The sequence below is a fragment of the Falco punctatus genome (genome assembly GCF_963210335.1).
Source record: "Falco punctatus genome assembly, chromosome: 1".
Lineage (NCBI taxonomy): Eukaryota > Metazoa > Chordata > Aves > Falconiformes > Falconidae > Falco > Falco punctatus.
The window spans coordinates 23,190,401-23,203,558 of record NC_137580.1 but is presented as its reverse complement, the minus strand read 5'-3'; the positions used below and the strand labels follow the sequence as shown (position 1 = coordinate 23,203,558).

Here is a 13,158-nt window from a genome sequence, read left to right as displayed (position 1 = left end):
GAGACTTTAAATAAAGCAGCTAATGACTTGTTTTCCCAATTATGCACTTGACCTACTTCATAAAAATTAAGCTGAGAATGAAACTGAAAAGCCTTTATTCTAACAAGAACTGATTCAACACAAAAATGTAATAGTCTTTGTAATTGTCTTAGTTCAGTTTTCACAGGAAGAAATACAATTTCAGGTCCTGATAAGTTTGTCTGCAAAGGTGGGGTGTTTTTTCAGTAGCGGTTGGGTATTTACCATCAGAGTATATAGCTCCAAGAAAATATCATGTTAAGTTTTGATTGTCATCTTTTTGCTGCTGGTTATACTTTATAATCAGCATTGTGTTGGTCTTCACAAACGTTTAATTCTTACCAGCCCTTCTGAGGTGAAAGATAATGAAGTGGAGGTTGCAAAGGCTTTGCTGTGACAGGAAATAATCTTAAAACAAAGCTCTTCAGTGCTGTCTTTAGGAAACTGTTCTGTTATCAAGATTGTCTTAGTGTTGCTAAATAAGTTAATTGGGTAATGTCAAAAGTACCAGTTTTCTTTTGCTTTCTTACGCTCTACTGTTGTGGTGCTCTTGGGTACTGTCTACAGGTCTTCTAGAAGAAAAATGCTTATTATCAAACAGTAAGCAAAAGCTGTATGCTTAGTGCAAACCAGAAAGTGGGTACTAATCTGTTTTCTTCAGTAATGGAATTCTTAAAATGAAATCTTTCTCAAGTGTGTCACAAATTCTGGGTTTGTCACCAAAATCTTTGTTTCTTCCATAAGACAAGATTCTTGTTAATTGTTAAAGTTTTAGTATTAACAGTCTTAGAGGTCCTCAGTGTTTTTTTGTAGAATGATGGTACTAACAGTTAAAAAAATAAATAATTAAGAACTTTTGATTTGCCAAAGAGATCCCTGTACAAAGTTCAAATCAGTTTGCTTGGCAGAATACTTTTTTTTTTCTCCAAGTGGCAGTGTTGCTGTGCAAATGACTTGGTCTAATTTGATTAAGATACAGTTCGTTTTATTACAGCAGTAGGCGTTTACCTATGCTCTCAACGCAGCGCTCCCCAGGCATGAAAGGAACAACGCAGTCGCCAGTCAAACAGGTCTGTATGAGTACAAACCCTCTTGTGCTTTGTAGTCTGTCCTTCCTCGTATCAAAAAATAAATATTGCAAGTGTATCATGGTGTCACAAGTGAGTATTTTGCTGCAAACAGCAGCTTCAGTGGAAGGACGGGTAAATCAGCATTTGTCTTGTTCTTCTATTTTTATAGATGTCTCTGTACGATATGTTTTCGTCTGAGAGAAAAGTTAAAACTCCTCCAAGAAGCAACAACATGCTTAACAGGTACAGTGTTCTAAATGAAAACAGAATTACCAAACTTTGTGTTAATAGGGATACCGTTTGTAGGATGATCCTTAAAAACAGCATTCTCCTATATGAAGTGACAGTAAAAATCTTTAATATATTAAAAAAGAAAAAGTGCTTAAAACTTGCCATACATTGCATTATAGTTCAAAACATTGAACTGTTATAATATTCAACAGACGTAGGTAAATTTGGCAAGCTGTGTGTACTTGTAGTGTTGCAGGCAAAGTGAACTTTATTAATTGCTGAAGTGCAGACTTTCTCACTGGTGTTACTTCAAATCCAAATGTTGATTAAAATGGAGCAATAACAGATTTATATTGGATACTTTCACTGGACTTGTGTTTTTTCGGTCTGTTTTCTATGTGATGGTTGAAACTGTAATGGAATTTAACCACACAGGAAATGGAGAATGGGTTTTTTCAAACTGTTTACAAGTATAATTCAGGTTGAAAAGTGACAAAGCTGTGACTTGCTCTTAAAGCTGGCAGAACTGAATGTATGTGTAGTGCAGGGGCTATAAGCAAGCATGTAGGTTTCTACCTTTCTACACTAGTCTAGAGAAGACTGAGATCAAGCTGAGGCTCCCTCAGGTCAAAAGAAATAAAACAAGATTCTGCAAAGAGCAGCCCAAGTAATTTGTTTTCCTGGCTTGTGTGGTGCTTCAGATTAAACCCACCTTGCATTTCTGAGCAGTTCGATTCCTCCTTCAGGCAAGCATCCTGATGCTGGCAGATAACAGGAGAAGAAGATATGTCACTTCAGCTGAATAATCACCACTGTAGCTGTGTGAAGAAAAATTAGTTGAGGGACAGCTACAAACCAGAACAAGTGTTATTTCACACCTTGCTTGGGAAAGGATGCTCTTACTCGAGCTTGTCTGTGAACAGATATTGCCATATAATCATAGCAGTCTAATTAGAGGTAGATATCCCTTAAGTACATGAGCCCATGACTACATGAGTACATTAGCTACATGGTAGCTGTGGTGTGCTGTTTTCTAGGCAGACGTGTCTAGCAGTAATGTCAGCTAATTCTGCTTACAGCACAGCAGCTGTGTCCTTGTCACTGATGCTTTTGGAGTTATTAGCTCTTTTTGGCCAGGTTTAATGTTATCAGTCTTGGGGGAAAAATATGTAAGGTGTTTCTTGTGGGATGCTCTCAGAATAATGTCACGAATGGACATTATAAGGTGCTTATAAGAACATGTTGTTAAAAATATGTGAATCTAGCTGTTGATAGGGATATTGGTGGGTTGGCTGGCTTGGGTTTTTTTACATAAAACTGCCGCTTCATCTGCTTGAGCTTCATGCAGTAAGAGGCTATTTTTAAGTTATGGGACGAGACACAGAGGAATTCTGTTACACTAGGGATACTGCTGATTCTGCCCCAGACAGCTCAAGTTCTGTAGGAGTGCAGTGCTAGCATGAGGTGGCAGACCACAGTCTGATGGTGCTGTCAGGCCAGGCAAAGTAAGTTGTGCTGCTGCTTTTCCCACAGCCTTGTGCAAAGTCCCCAAATAAATCAATGTAATGCAGGGCTTGTTTCACACGTCTTTTATTTTTTATTAGTGTTGCAGAGCACTTCCCGGTGAAATCTTCTCCTCTGAAGCCCCCAGAACCTGTTGTTTCCTCCCGAGAAAAAGAACTAGAGGTAAGGTTTTTTTGGAAGAGGGGGGATATCAGTGAATTGTAGCCAACCTCCAGATCAAAGTTGTCCTGTGTTGGAGCAGTAAGCTTGGGCAGCTCATAATATTACAAAGATGTTTTGAATAGAAGTCCTAGGAGAGGATTTAACTGTCAGGATGGGTTAATGGATTGCAGTCTTTCTGTATATTAGTGTCAGAATGAGGGAAGTTGTAAGTTTTCCTCTCATTAATTATACCTATGTGAGTGATTTAGAGCTGCTTCGTGAGAATTTGGCACTCTTCTTCACAGGCTGCTCTGTATGGCAAGTTGCTGACTGCTAGACAGAAGGTAGCTAATGAGAAGGTAATTCCTCCAGCTGTCTTGGCAACCAACAAGATCCTGGTGGAGATGGCCCAAATAAGGTAAAACGAGCATGTGTGCATGTTGTACAAACTGAGAAGGTTACAAGCCAAGTCATGAATCCCCTTTCTGCTTTTGTTGAGAGATCATGCCTCATGGGTAGAGGAGAAGCTTTTTTCCTGAGGATCTTCATTTACTCTAATGCCCTTGTAAACCACTGACTGGTGTAAGTTAAAACAGTTATTGACATCAGACTTGGTTCTTTGTTCTAGTGACTACTAAAAAAACCTGACAATGTTGCCTGACTTAGTATCCAAGCCTCCTATAAGGTTGGCCAGTCAGAGGAAGGTGTATGTTTTGTACTAATCCTTATCTTTTCATCTGCTTCCCTCCAATGTGTTTTAAACACTTTAGTGTGCCCTTACCCTGCTAAGGGTCAGCCACAGGTCAAGAGCTGTCCCTTACCTTGCATGGGTGGCTCTGTAGTATAAAAAAACAAGTACAACTTGGTCTTACTCTCAGCAACTGAAAGGAGGGTGAAAAAATATTTTCTTTTTCTCGTTGTATGAGAGGGTATTGTAGGGCAGCTCAGTTGGTAATGCATCTGAAGTGCCTTCCCCAGCTACTAAAAGCTATTAGACAATGTTACTTTTGGAATGTGTTGTGTTATGTTCTTCCATGGAAGAGCTCTGGGCTTACGTGCTCTTGGGAGTAAAAGCAAATAAAGATGTGGTAAACAGATCTTCCAGAGCACTGAGTAGCAAACTTGAATGTTTCTGCTGTGGCCAAGCTTCGTGATTCAGAATTTGGTTAGTTGAAGGGATGGTGAGGGTACAGTAATAACACTTTCAACTTTTGCCTAATAGATCTGTCATACACAGACACTTGAATGTTTCAAAGCACTGGCATAGGACATTTCCATGGCTTTTATTATTCATCCTAAACCAGGCCTACGAGTGTTCAGAATGTGAAGAGAATTGATGGTGTATCTGAAGCAAAATCCACCATGCTGATACCTCTCCTGGCTGAAATTAAGGACTTCTGCCAAGTAAATGGTTTGCAGGTATGATTTACTAAAGTGTCTGCTGCTTTGCAAGAGCCTTAAAGACATAACTTGGTTTGTGCTGTTGGGTTTCTCCTTCAGAATTTGTCCTCATCACAGCTCTTCCATCCAGGCCTGGCAGGGAAACTTGCTAGCCTGTGATACAAGTAGACCTCCCAAATCTGAACATGCTACTTGACAATGACATTGGGACCTGGCTGGTATTCCAGATTGTAGTGACCTTGAAAGTCCAGAACATCCTTGTAAAGGTCACCCATCTGGCCAAGCTGAGTGTCTGAGAGGTGCTGTATTATTGTGATCTGGTGCTGGAGGCCAAGGCTAGAATAAATGTTCCTTCAGCATGGTTTATTGACTCAGACTTGGAGGGCAGGGCTTTGCTTCCTCGAAGTTTCTCCTTGGGAGACTGGCAGAAGAGCTTAGATTTCCAGCTGTTGGGAAATACTCCTATTGGTTCTCTTCCTGCAGTTGTTTCCTCTGTCTGAACCTCTCTTTGTAGAGTGGCTCCTCATCAGTCACTATGAGGAGAGACCCCACTAGGGAGGGGCCGTGGGAGCAGAGGATTAGAGGAACTATGGAGCAGTTCTGCTTTGAGGATCTTAATTTCTATGTAAATATACAGTTAAAGGGACTTATCTAGAAAGCAGGTAGAGGAGCAATACTGCTACTCTGTAATGCTTGAGAAGATTCTGTGGAGTCATCTTTCTGTGTCACAGAAAGCTATTATGATCTAGGAATGGGGACCAAAAGCATTCTTCTTTGCTGCTGGCATTTTTGTTTTTTTTCAAGAAATCTGTGTTGAGCAAAGAGTTAAAAAAAATGGAGCAGTTTCCCATACTAAGCAGCAGACTGAATACCCCAGTTTCTTCTGACACAGTAGTCTTACATGTCATGAGCAACACTTAAGAAGTTGTATTAATACTGTTTTTCTGGGGGTTTTTTGCAAGTCCCTTGGACAATCCCATGCTTGCTTTATTAAGATGGGAGTACGTGGTATCCATTTGGATTCCCTCTTTGCTTTGTTTTTTGGGGTGGTTTTTTTTGTGGAAAAGTGGACTTGGGGTCAAAACCAACCTTTGTAGATAAGAATGACTCCATTTATGTTACTCTTTCAGGTAACTTTGGATAATGGGAGAGTGATCCATTCTCTGTTACTGGGATATAATTCTTCTAAATCCTTTATCTCCCTTAGACTGACACATTTCCTATATCTGGATCTGAAGATCAGAAGAAAGCATCTCCCTGGAAGCATACTAGAGCCCTCTCCCCCTCAGAGCATGTCACATATATCCTGTTCCAAGAGAAAAATCTCTCTCTGGTAAGCTCTTCCCTGTGAAGGTCCTGTCCTCGTTGAAAATTAACGGTGGGGATGCTTTGTCTAGAGGAGGGGGATTTGAAAATTCTTTTAAATCCTCTGCCCAGTACTGGGGCAGGGTTGCTTAAAAACACTGAGACCAGTATCTTTCCTGGCAAATGGTAGCTCATCTAACTTACCTCTACGAACCGGTGAAAGTACAAAACACTGGGCTTGCTGTGAGGTGGGATACAGTGAGATAAGGTACAGCTCCCTACTCGATACACTGCCCACACAGATTGGCAGGGCATCAGGCAGAACTGTTCAGTACTGTTACACAGCATGCTGTTCTGTAGCAGGTATTCTGTCTGTTTCTGTGTATCTTTTTCTTGTCACAGTAGTAAAGACACTTAAGAAAAACTTCCTAATCCAGTAGCCTGCTGGAAAGGATGCTAAATGTGGGGCTGTATTTAGGCTTATCTTTAAGGTTAATAATCATTGGGCTAAATTCCACTAACTCTGTTCTTGGTTTAGAAAGCAAATTCCCATTCCTTAGCCTGTGGCCATATCAATGTGTAAGACTTGCATGTCAAGAAACAAAGCTCAGGGGAAGATTCAATGCAAAACTAAAGTTGAAGTGCAAAGTATTAATGTGGTTTTCTAGTTCAGATTTTGGAAAGCTGTTTCCCTTTACAAACAGAAGTTGAGGAAAGTTACCTGCTATGTCTAAGTTGTTGAGGTGCTACAGGGCATGTGACTGTACTGGCATCATGCCATGTGCCCTGTCAAGATGAGCCTTCTGAGCTGCTTCGATACAGTTTTATTTATTGCTTTTTAATCCTACAGTAGGAAACTGAAGTTGCTGTGAGTTTTTCTGTTGTCCCTCCCAAGAGTATAAGTAAACCTTGTCTAATAATCCCTAACTTCAAAGTGTACCTAAAGACTAATTAACAAGAAACAGTTGTATAATTATTAATGGGTAACTTGATGCTCTGTATCCACTAACCCTGATGATTATATGCACAATATGTGTATCGTCTGGGGAGAAACTGGTAGAAGCTTGAAACATCTTCTTTTGAGGAAGACAAGTAACGAGTTGGAAATAATCTCCTTGAAAAGTACAAGCTTAGGTAGAAAAAGTTTGAGATGTTTTTCTTGAACGCAAATTTTTTAAGAGAAGAATTAATCTAACAGGTTTGAAAGTGAGGGGGATCTTGTTTTGGTATTGTATATCTTCTGCGTGTATGTCATGAATTATATGGGCCACTGGAAGGTCAGGTGCATCACAGCAGGAGACATCTGAAGCTGTGACACAGAAATCTCACAAAGTAGGAGCTGGGTTGATACTTGGACTTAATTGTGAGGCGAGGGCATCTGTTTCCTTTGTGGTAGAAGTGGCTGGGATTCAGCTGCCACAGGGTGGAAAGTGGGTGGTGGCGAGTGTTGTGACACAGCGGATGGGAGCTATGAGCAGGCTGTAGCAAGCCTGTGAGCTGGCTGCACAGCACCCTTCCCCTGTAGAACCTCTGTTCATCTGAAGTAAGCTCAAGTAGAGATGTTGCACTCAAGTTGAGAAGTAGTAGCCTCAAGAGAAAAAAAATGCTCTTTACAAGATGGAAAATAAGAGATGAATACTAGGACTAATGAAGTGGTTTTGGCGTTTGTTGTACTGCTGTGTGCCAGTCTCCCCTGATTGCTTTTTGGGCATAGGAGGTTGCTGGGTTTTGAGCTTGTAGTTGTATTTCAGACACTTCTGCCACCTCAATCCCTTCTGCCTTTGTTTCCCTAGAGGACTATAAGTGAGAGCAGATCTCTGCCTCTTTCTGAGGTTGGCACTCACCTGTTCCAGGCAATGAAAGCTGGCTACCCTGTCAACCTGGAGCAAGCAGGTTTGACTCGTGAAGTTCAACAGATCATTTCTGATGTTATCTGTAACCCTCCTATTGACTCAGGTGAGTATCACAGCCCTTACCTGAAGGTTCTCGTGACAGTGGCATACAGATGAAAGGAATAAAAACCTGACAGCTCAGCTGCCGCTTTAGGTAGAACCTGCCATTTCTGGAAGGGCTGTGGCAAGGCAGAATGTGGCAGATGTGCCAATGTGGTCATTCCTTTCCTTTCAAGATTACCTTGTAAAACAAGGCAGTTGTGATTGATTAAAGAGCAAAAGAGGGTAGTCCTTTACAAATGCTTTCACTCAATTGTATGGCTGCTGAGAAAAGTCAGGCATCATTAACCCTGTATTTACTCAAGTGTTTTTGGAGAAAACCATCAGCCTGATGCAGTCTTCCTGTAAGTATGGGCATCTACAGAAAATATGCTGAATTAGAGCTGTAGCATTACCTCCAAGGTATCTTATCTGTAAGATACCTGTTTAGGATGAGGAGGCTAAGAACTACAGGAGAAGTGTTCTTCCTCTTAACGCTGTCATCTGGTGCCATGGGCTTGTTCAGGGGCTGTAGACAACCACGTCCTAGTGGTTCTGTTTGTTAGGCTGGCAGAGTTTGCTGACTTGCTAGCTTTGTTACTCTTGTCCTATTGCACATTAATGCGTCTTTTCAGCAGCAGTTACAGGCTCAAACCAGACTCTCAGATTGCTTTTGAGTGCCATGATAGAATGGAGAATTGACATGGCACTACATTTAAGAAAGCAGAGAGGCTTTTCAGCCTGAGCTAATGTAGCTTTCCTCTCAAGAGAAAATGGTTGATAGGACATAAAGTTGGAGGCAGGAGATTCTGATGTTCTACATTAAATCTGGGGACAGTAAGTTTGTGTGAGCACAAATGAGGTGGGGATTTATCCCATGAGCTCATGATCTGCTTTCTTATGGGTCAAACCTACATGTTGTTTTTATTCTTTTCTGTGCTTTAATCTATCCTGTATTTTAATAAGGGATGACTGATAGGTTTTACAACAGAAGAAAACTGAGTAAGGGGCAAGAAGATTAAAAAAACAATTAATATTGTATTTATATCTTTTTTCCAAGACACCACCAAAATTCAAGCAATTAGAAAACTTGTTCCTGCAAATATTGAACTGTATCTCATCAGGATGACTATTGAATTATTGGAGAAGCAGCACAGAATTAAGTCTCAGCATGGCTCAGGCATCAGAAGGATGTTGGTGTGGTCAGAAGGGTGCCAGGAAAAACCAGCAGCAGATCAAGCAAGCAGGGAAGATGCCTTGTTGGATAAAACAAAGGTTAGTAAAAAAAAAAAAAAAAAAAAAGGCATAAAACTGGTTTTGTGAAAAGAACGTTTCCTCTTTGTAGGAGTAGACTAAAGCCTTTTTTTTTTTGTTGTCGCTGTTTCCAGTAGTGCTTGGTGTCTCATCTTCACGATCTGTCTTTCCCCCAGCTTTGATTAGGACTGCCTCCCTCTCCTGCTCTGAGCATTGCCCTCAGAGAACCAGAGGGTTCCCCTTGCAAAACATTTCTTGACTTAGGAAGAGGGCTGCCCCTGTGCAGCCTAGCTGTGATCTGTTAAACAGGTCACCTGAGCTGATCTGTTCCCATGTGGGTTGTCGGCTCCTTTCTATCACAGCAAGTCCTGGAGATGCAGCCCAGGAAGATGAGGCACATAATGGTCCACCGCTGTAGACCATCACAACTGCAGCTTAATAGTGGCCTCTGAGAGGAGGGATGAATGCTTTCTGCTGCTGTCCAGCCCTTCTGGATGTGGATGCAAAAGGTCCCGTGTAAAATCCTGGATTTATAGTAGCTGGGGTAGTGGGGGAAAAAGGTGAATATTCCAAGTTCTCGCCAGTATGGAAGCCTTCGGTAAGCTGGATCCTTCATAGCCACAAAGTCTATGTTCTGCCCTTGCCTTGCTTCTCTGCATTGGTACCTGATCACCAACCTGATGTGAGAAAAGTGATTGTCTTCCTCTGCAGAAAGCTCTTAAGATAGTAGGAAAGCTGAGAGTGTGAAAAAGCCACAGGTAATGCCTGCTAGAAATGTCTCAGTCTTTCATGGCTTCCTCTCTTGCTTGAAACTGCTGGGTGTAGCTGTGATAAAAAAGAAAGTGTCATGCCATAAGTCTGACTCATTGAGGAGAAATTTCAGGAAATAAGGAGCTCTTTGTTGCTCTTTGAGAAAGGACAGGCTAGTGTTCTGAGCCCTCAGCTGGCCTTGGTGTGTCCCAAGTCCCAGTTCAGCACCTTGTACAAAAGGCCACCCTGCACTGAGTAGCTCCTGGGGGAAATTCCAAACTCTACAGACTTTTGCTGCCTGTGCTAGGATTTCATGTCTGTTCCTTACAGGGCTTGTGGTTGATTTCTTGAACTCTGGCTCACACAACTTCTCAAACCTTGCCATTTCGCCAGCTTGATTGTTTCTTGTATCCCCGAGTGCTGTTTTTTCCTACTATATCTGTATCTGAGCCTTCTCTTTCCTGAAGTTGACTTTTTGGCAGTCCAATTGTTTGAGTTCTAATTATACTTTCTTTTCTGCTACTGTTAGCTGCTGGAGCTAGTAACAGGAATGACATGCTATTAGAAATCAAATTAATATTATACAAATGAGTAGGCTGCAAATCCACAAGCTAATCCAAATAGTCTTTATTTACTTCTCCTTCAGAAGATATCCTGGTTCTAATAATTCCCTGTAGGAAACAGCTTTTAAATCTGCTAATGAATGTTCTTGCATTTTTAACAACCTGACATTACCGCTACTTTTACAGGGTAATTTGATCAATGCGACATTGAAGGAAGGAGCTGAGAAAACCCATCTGCAAGCAGTGCCTTTGGCTTCGGTAAACAGATGTTCTTACTGTAATAAAGCATGCAGTAGACTTGCCATTAGCTATGCTCTTGGTAACACAGAGATATGTACTTGATCCAAAAATCTCAGCTTGGCTGTTGCAACCTATGACCAGCAGGCATTATATAGAGATTAGAAGTTAATATATGTGCCCACTGTGCCATTTCAAACTGGCACCTTTGCTGTAAAAACACATTTGAAAACACAGCACTTCTGAGTCAGAAGCATGTATTTCAAGTTCTCAGAGCCACCAGGATGGAGAAAGTATTCTTCACTAAAAAAAAAAGACACCACAAAAAAGCCCAAGTTCCAGTTCCCTTGTGTTTGAAATGGATGTGTTTCACTTGCTCAAATTTTATTGTGGTGAAATGGGTAAGAAATGGCTAGTGATCTCATTAAGCATAGGTGTTGCAACTCTGTTTATAATTACTCATTCACTTCTACAAAAAAAAAAAACTCCAAAATGCAGCCTTTGCATCAAATCTGGTTTGCACAGACTTAAGCTTTAATGCTGTGATACATGTAACAGCCTGCTTCCTCACTGTCCTATGGGAAGGCTGCGCAGCACATGGATGACAGCCAGCCAGGTAGCAGCGGGGCAACAGGCAGCCCGAAGCCCATCACTCTGGCCTCCAGTCATCAGCCTGCCCCCAGTCCTGTTGAGGAGGAACTGTTTTCTGACTCTCAGCCAAAGGTGAGTGTCTGTAACTGTGCCAGGAGCAGAGCCCAGACCTGATGCTTTGGGTGTTGATCTTTAACAAACCAAAATCCAACTTTCTATCTGGGTTCTTTACTATGCCTAAAACCTTGGCCTGGTTTGCCAGGCAACTTTTCTTGTTAATATCCTTGATGTAGTGACAGTATGGTGCTTGTGTTGCCCTTGCTAAGCCTGGATCTACCACTTTCCAGCATCAGCCTGCTACAGATTTTTTTTTTTCTCCAGTACATCTTGTCAGCCCCCTAGTGGAGATGCTTCCAGCACTTTGAGAGGCGCTTGGCTCCCTGTCCTCTTTCAGGTTGTGTGAGGTTGTATGCTGAACACATTAAGGATTTTTGCACTGGTGTTTATATAAACACAAGTTGTATGAGCAAAAATACAGTGTTTTTTCTAAAGGAAGCTTGTCTCACTCTGACCAGCACTACTTGCTGTACAACTTGCTTCACTTTGTTTTGCACTTGCATCAACATCCCAGCTTCAATGCAGACAAATCATTATTCATGGTCTGGTCAGCGTTAAGTAGTATAATTCCTAAATAGCACAGTAGCTATCTTACCTGAAACACTAAACACATTATGTCATAATCTTTTTGGTTGCTGGCAATAGCCTCAGAGAACTTTCAGAACATTAATTTTGAAGTAAAGCCCCTTTTTTGTGACACCAGAACAAAGCAGGATCAGTATAATGGTCCCTGCACCCTTCCTGCTTTGCCCAAGCTTGGGCTGGGAGCTCTGGAATTGTGTGCATACCTTTTGATGCAAGCGCTGAAGCAACCTCTCTCCTGGCTATAGATCTCTTCTCCTGATGTGTTTCCCAAAGGCAGCTTGCCAGCAGTCTGTTCATCTCTAGATGAACATTTTGATAGAGATTGGTTCTTCTGTTATTTAAAAACCAGTAGCTGAAGGATGAGCAGAAACCCACTTGTCTCCTAGCTGTAAGCTCTTACAGGAATTCATGGCTTAGTGTGGCCATGGCATCTCTTCCACCACAGAGCAAGAGATGAACCCAAAGTTCAGGGGGAGTGCTGTTATGTTCAGACTCGTAGGGGAATGTAAACCTTGAGCGAGTCCTGCAGAAGATGCCTTGCCCAGTTGGTGACAGGCACCCACAGCTGTGTTTGGAGGTTTCAGTTTGTTTTGGTTTTGTGGTTTTTTTGTTGGGTTTTTTTCCTCAAGTAGTAATTGCAGGAGGTACCAGGTACTGCTGATATTTCATCGGTTTGGGGCATCCACTTTGATCCCCTGCCTTGGCCTGTATTCTTTCACAGGTCACACACTGAGGAGCTGGGCTGCTTTTATTTGTTTTGACAGTTTGGGGTTGGCTGGTGGATTTTTTTTTTTCCACAGGCAATTCCTGAAGGCCAGTATAATACCTAGAGGTGTGCCAGCATGCTGCTTTGCAGGTCAAATGTTTCCCACCCTTTGTTCTTCCCACTGCTGTAGCTTAACTCAGTCTCTCAATTACTTGAACAAGGTGTTGCATTTAAGGGAGTTGTAAGCCTTCTGCTAATAATGTAGACAGTTTGATTCCTGATAGGTATGACTGGGGGGAGCAGAGCTGTATGAAGTAGCCAGCCTCTAACTCTGTACTTTTTTCCACATTTTCTTCTTCCAGAGCTCACATCCGCCTTTTAAGAGGAAGGTACCGGCATGGTTTGGAAGCTCAGCGGCAGAGGTTCCACCTGTCACCCAGACCAAGAAAGCCAGAGCGCACACCAGAAAAGGGATTTTTAGTTGAATATAGAACTGAGTATTATTTCTTTACCTTACCTCCCTCTATAAAGAGTGTTTTTGGTACAGAGCACTACTTCTCGCCTGTACCTTGCCTGTGCTTTACCTCTCCTTCCTGCTACTGCCTCCTCTCTTACCTTCCGCGTGAGAGGGACGTTTATGCTTTTCACTGTGTGAAATTTGTTGTTGTTATAAATAAATAAATAAACAAGCCGCCCCCTCTCGGTGTCGCCGCGGGTTGACAGGCCGGCGCGTC

At 41.9% G+C, this 13,158-nt stretch overlaps 1 protein-coding gene across 15 annotated transcripts in view; it reads left to right on the top strand.

Annotated features, from left to right (window-relative positions):
* Nucleotides 1-13,115, top strand: part of WRN (WRN RecQ like helicase) — a 47,263-nt gene extending 34,148 nt beyond the window's left edge. For 11 of the 15 annotated variants that reach the window (XM_080408164.1, XM_080408166.1, XM_080408162.1 and 8 more), the window contains 11 exons: nt 1,013-1,088; nt 1,258-1,331; nt 2,924-3,005; nt 3,290-3,402; nt 4,289-4,403; nt 5,593-5,718; nt 7,484-7,646; nt 8,682-8,896; nt 10,375-10,446; nt 10,984-11,148; nt 12,787-13,115. In XM_080408164.1, the coding sequence (XP_080264290.1) occupies nt 1,013-1,088; nt 1,258-1,331; nt 2,924-3,005; nt 3,290-3,402; nt 4,289-4,403; nt 5,593-5,718; nt 7,484-7,646; nt 8,682-8,896; nt 10,375-10,446; nt 10,984-11,148; nt 12,787-12,909 (1,324 nt within the window). In that variant the 3' untranslated portion in view covers nt 12,910-13,115. Of the gene's footprint in view, nt 1-1,012; nt 1,089-1,257; nt 1,332-2,923; nt 3,006-3,289; nt 3,403-4,206; nt 4,404-5,592; nt 5,719-7,483; nt 7,647-8,681; nt 8,897-10,374; nt 10,447-10,983; nt 11,149-12,786 lie in introns of those variants that run through there. The other 4 variants (XM_080408169.1, XM_080408171.1, XM_080408168.1 and 1 more) reach the window with 3 other exon arrangements.
* The last annotated feature ends 43 nt before the right edge of the window (nt 13,116-13,158 follow it).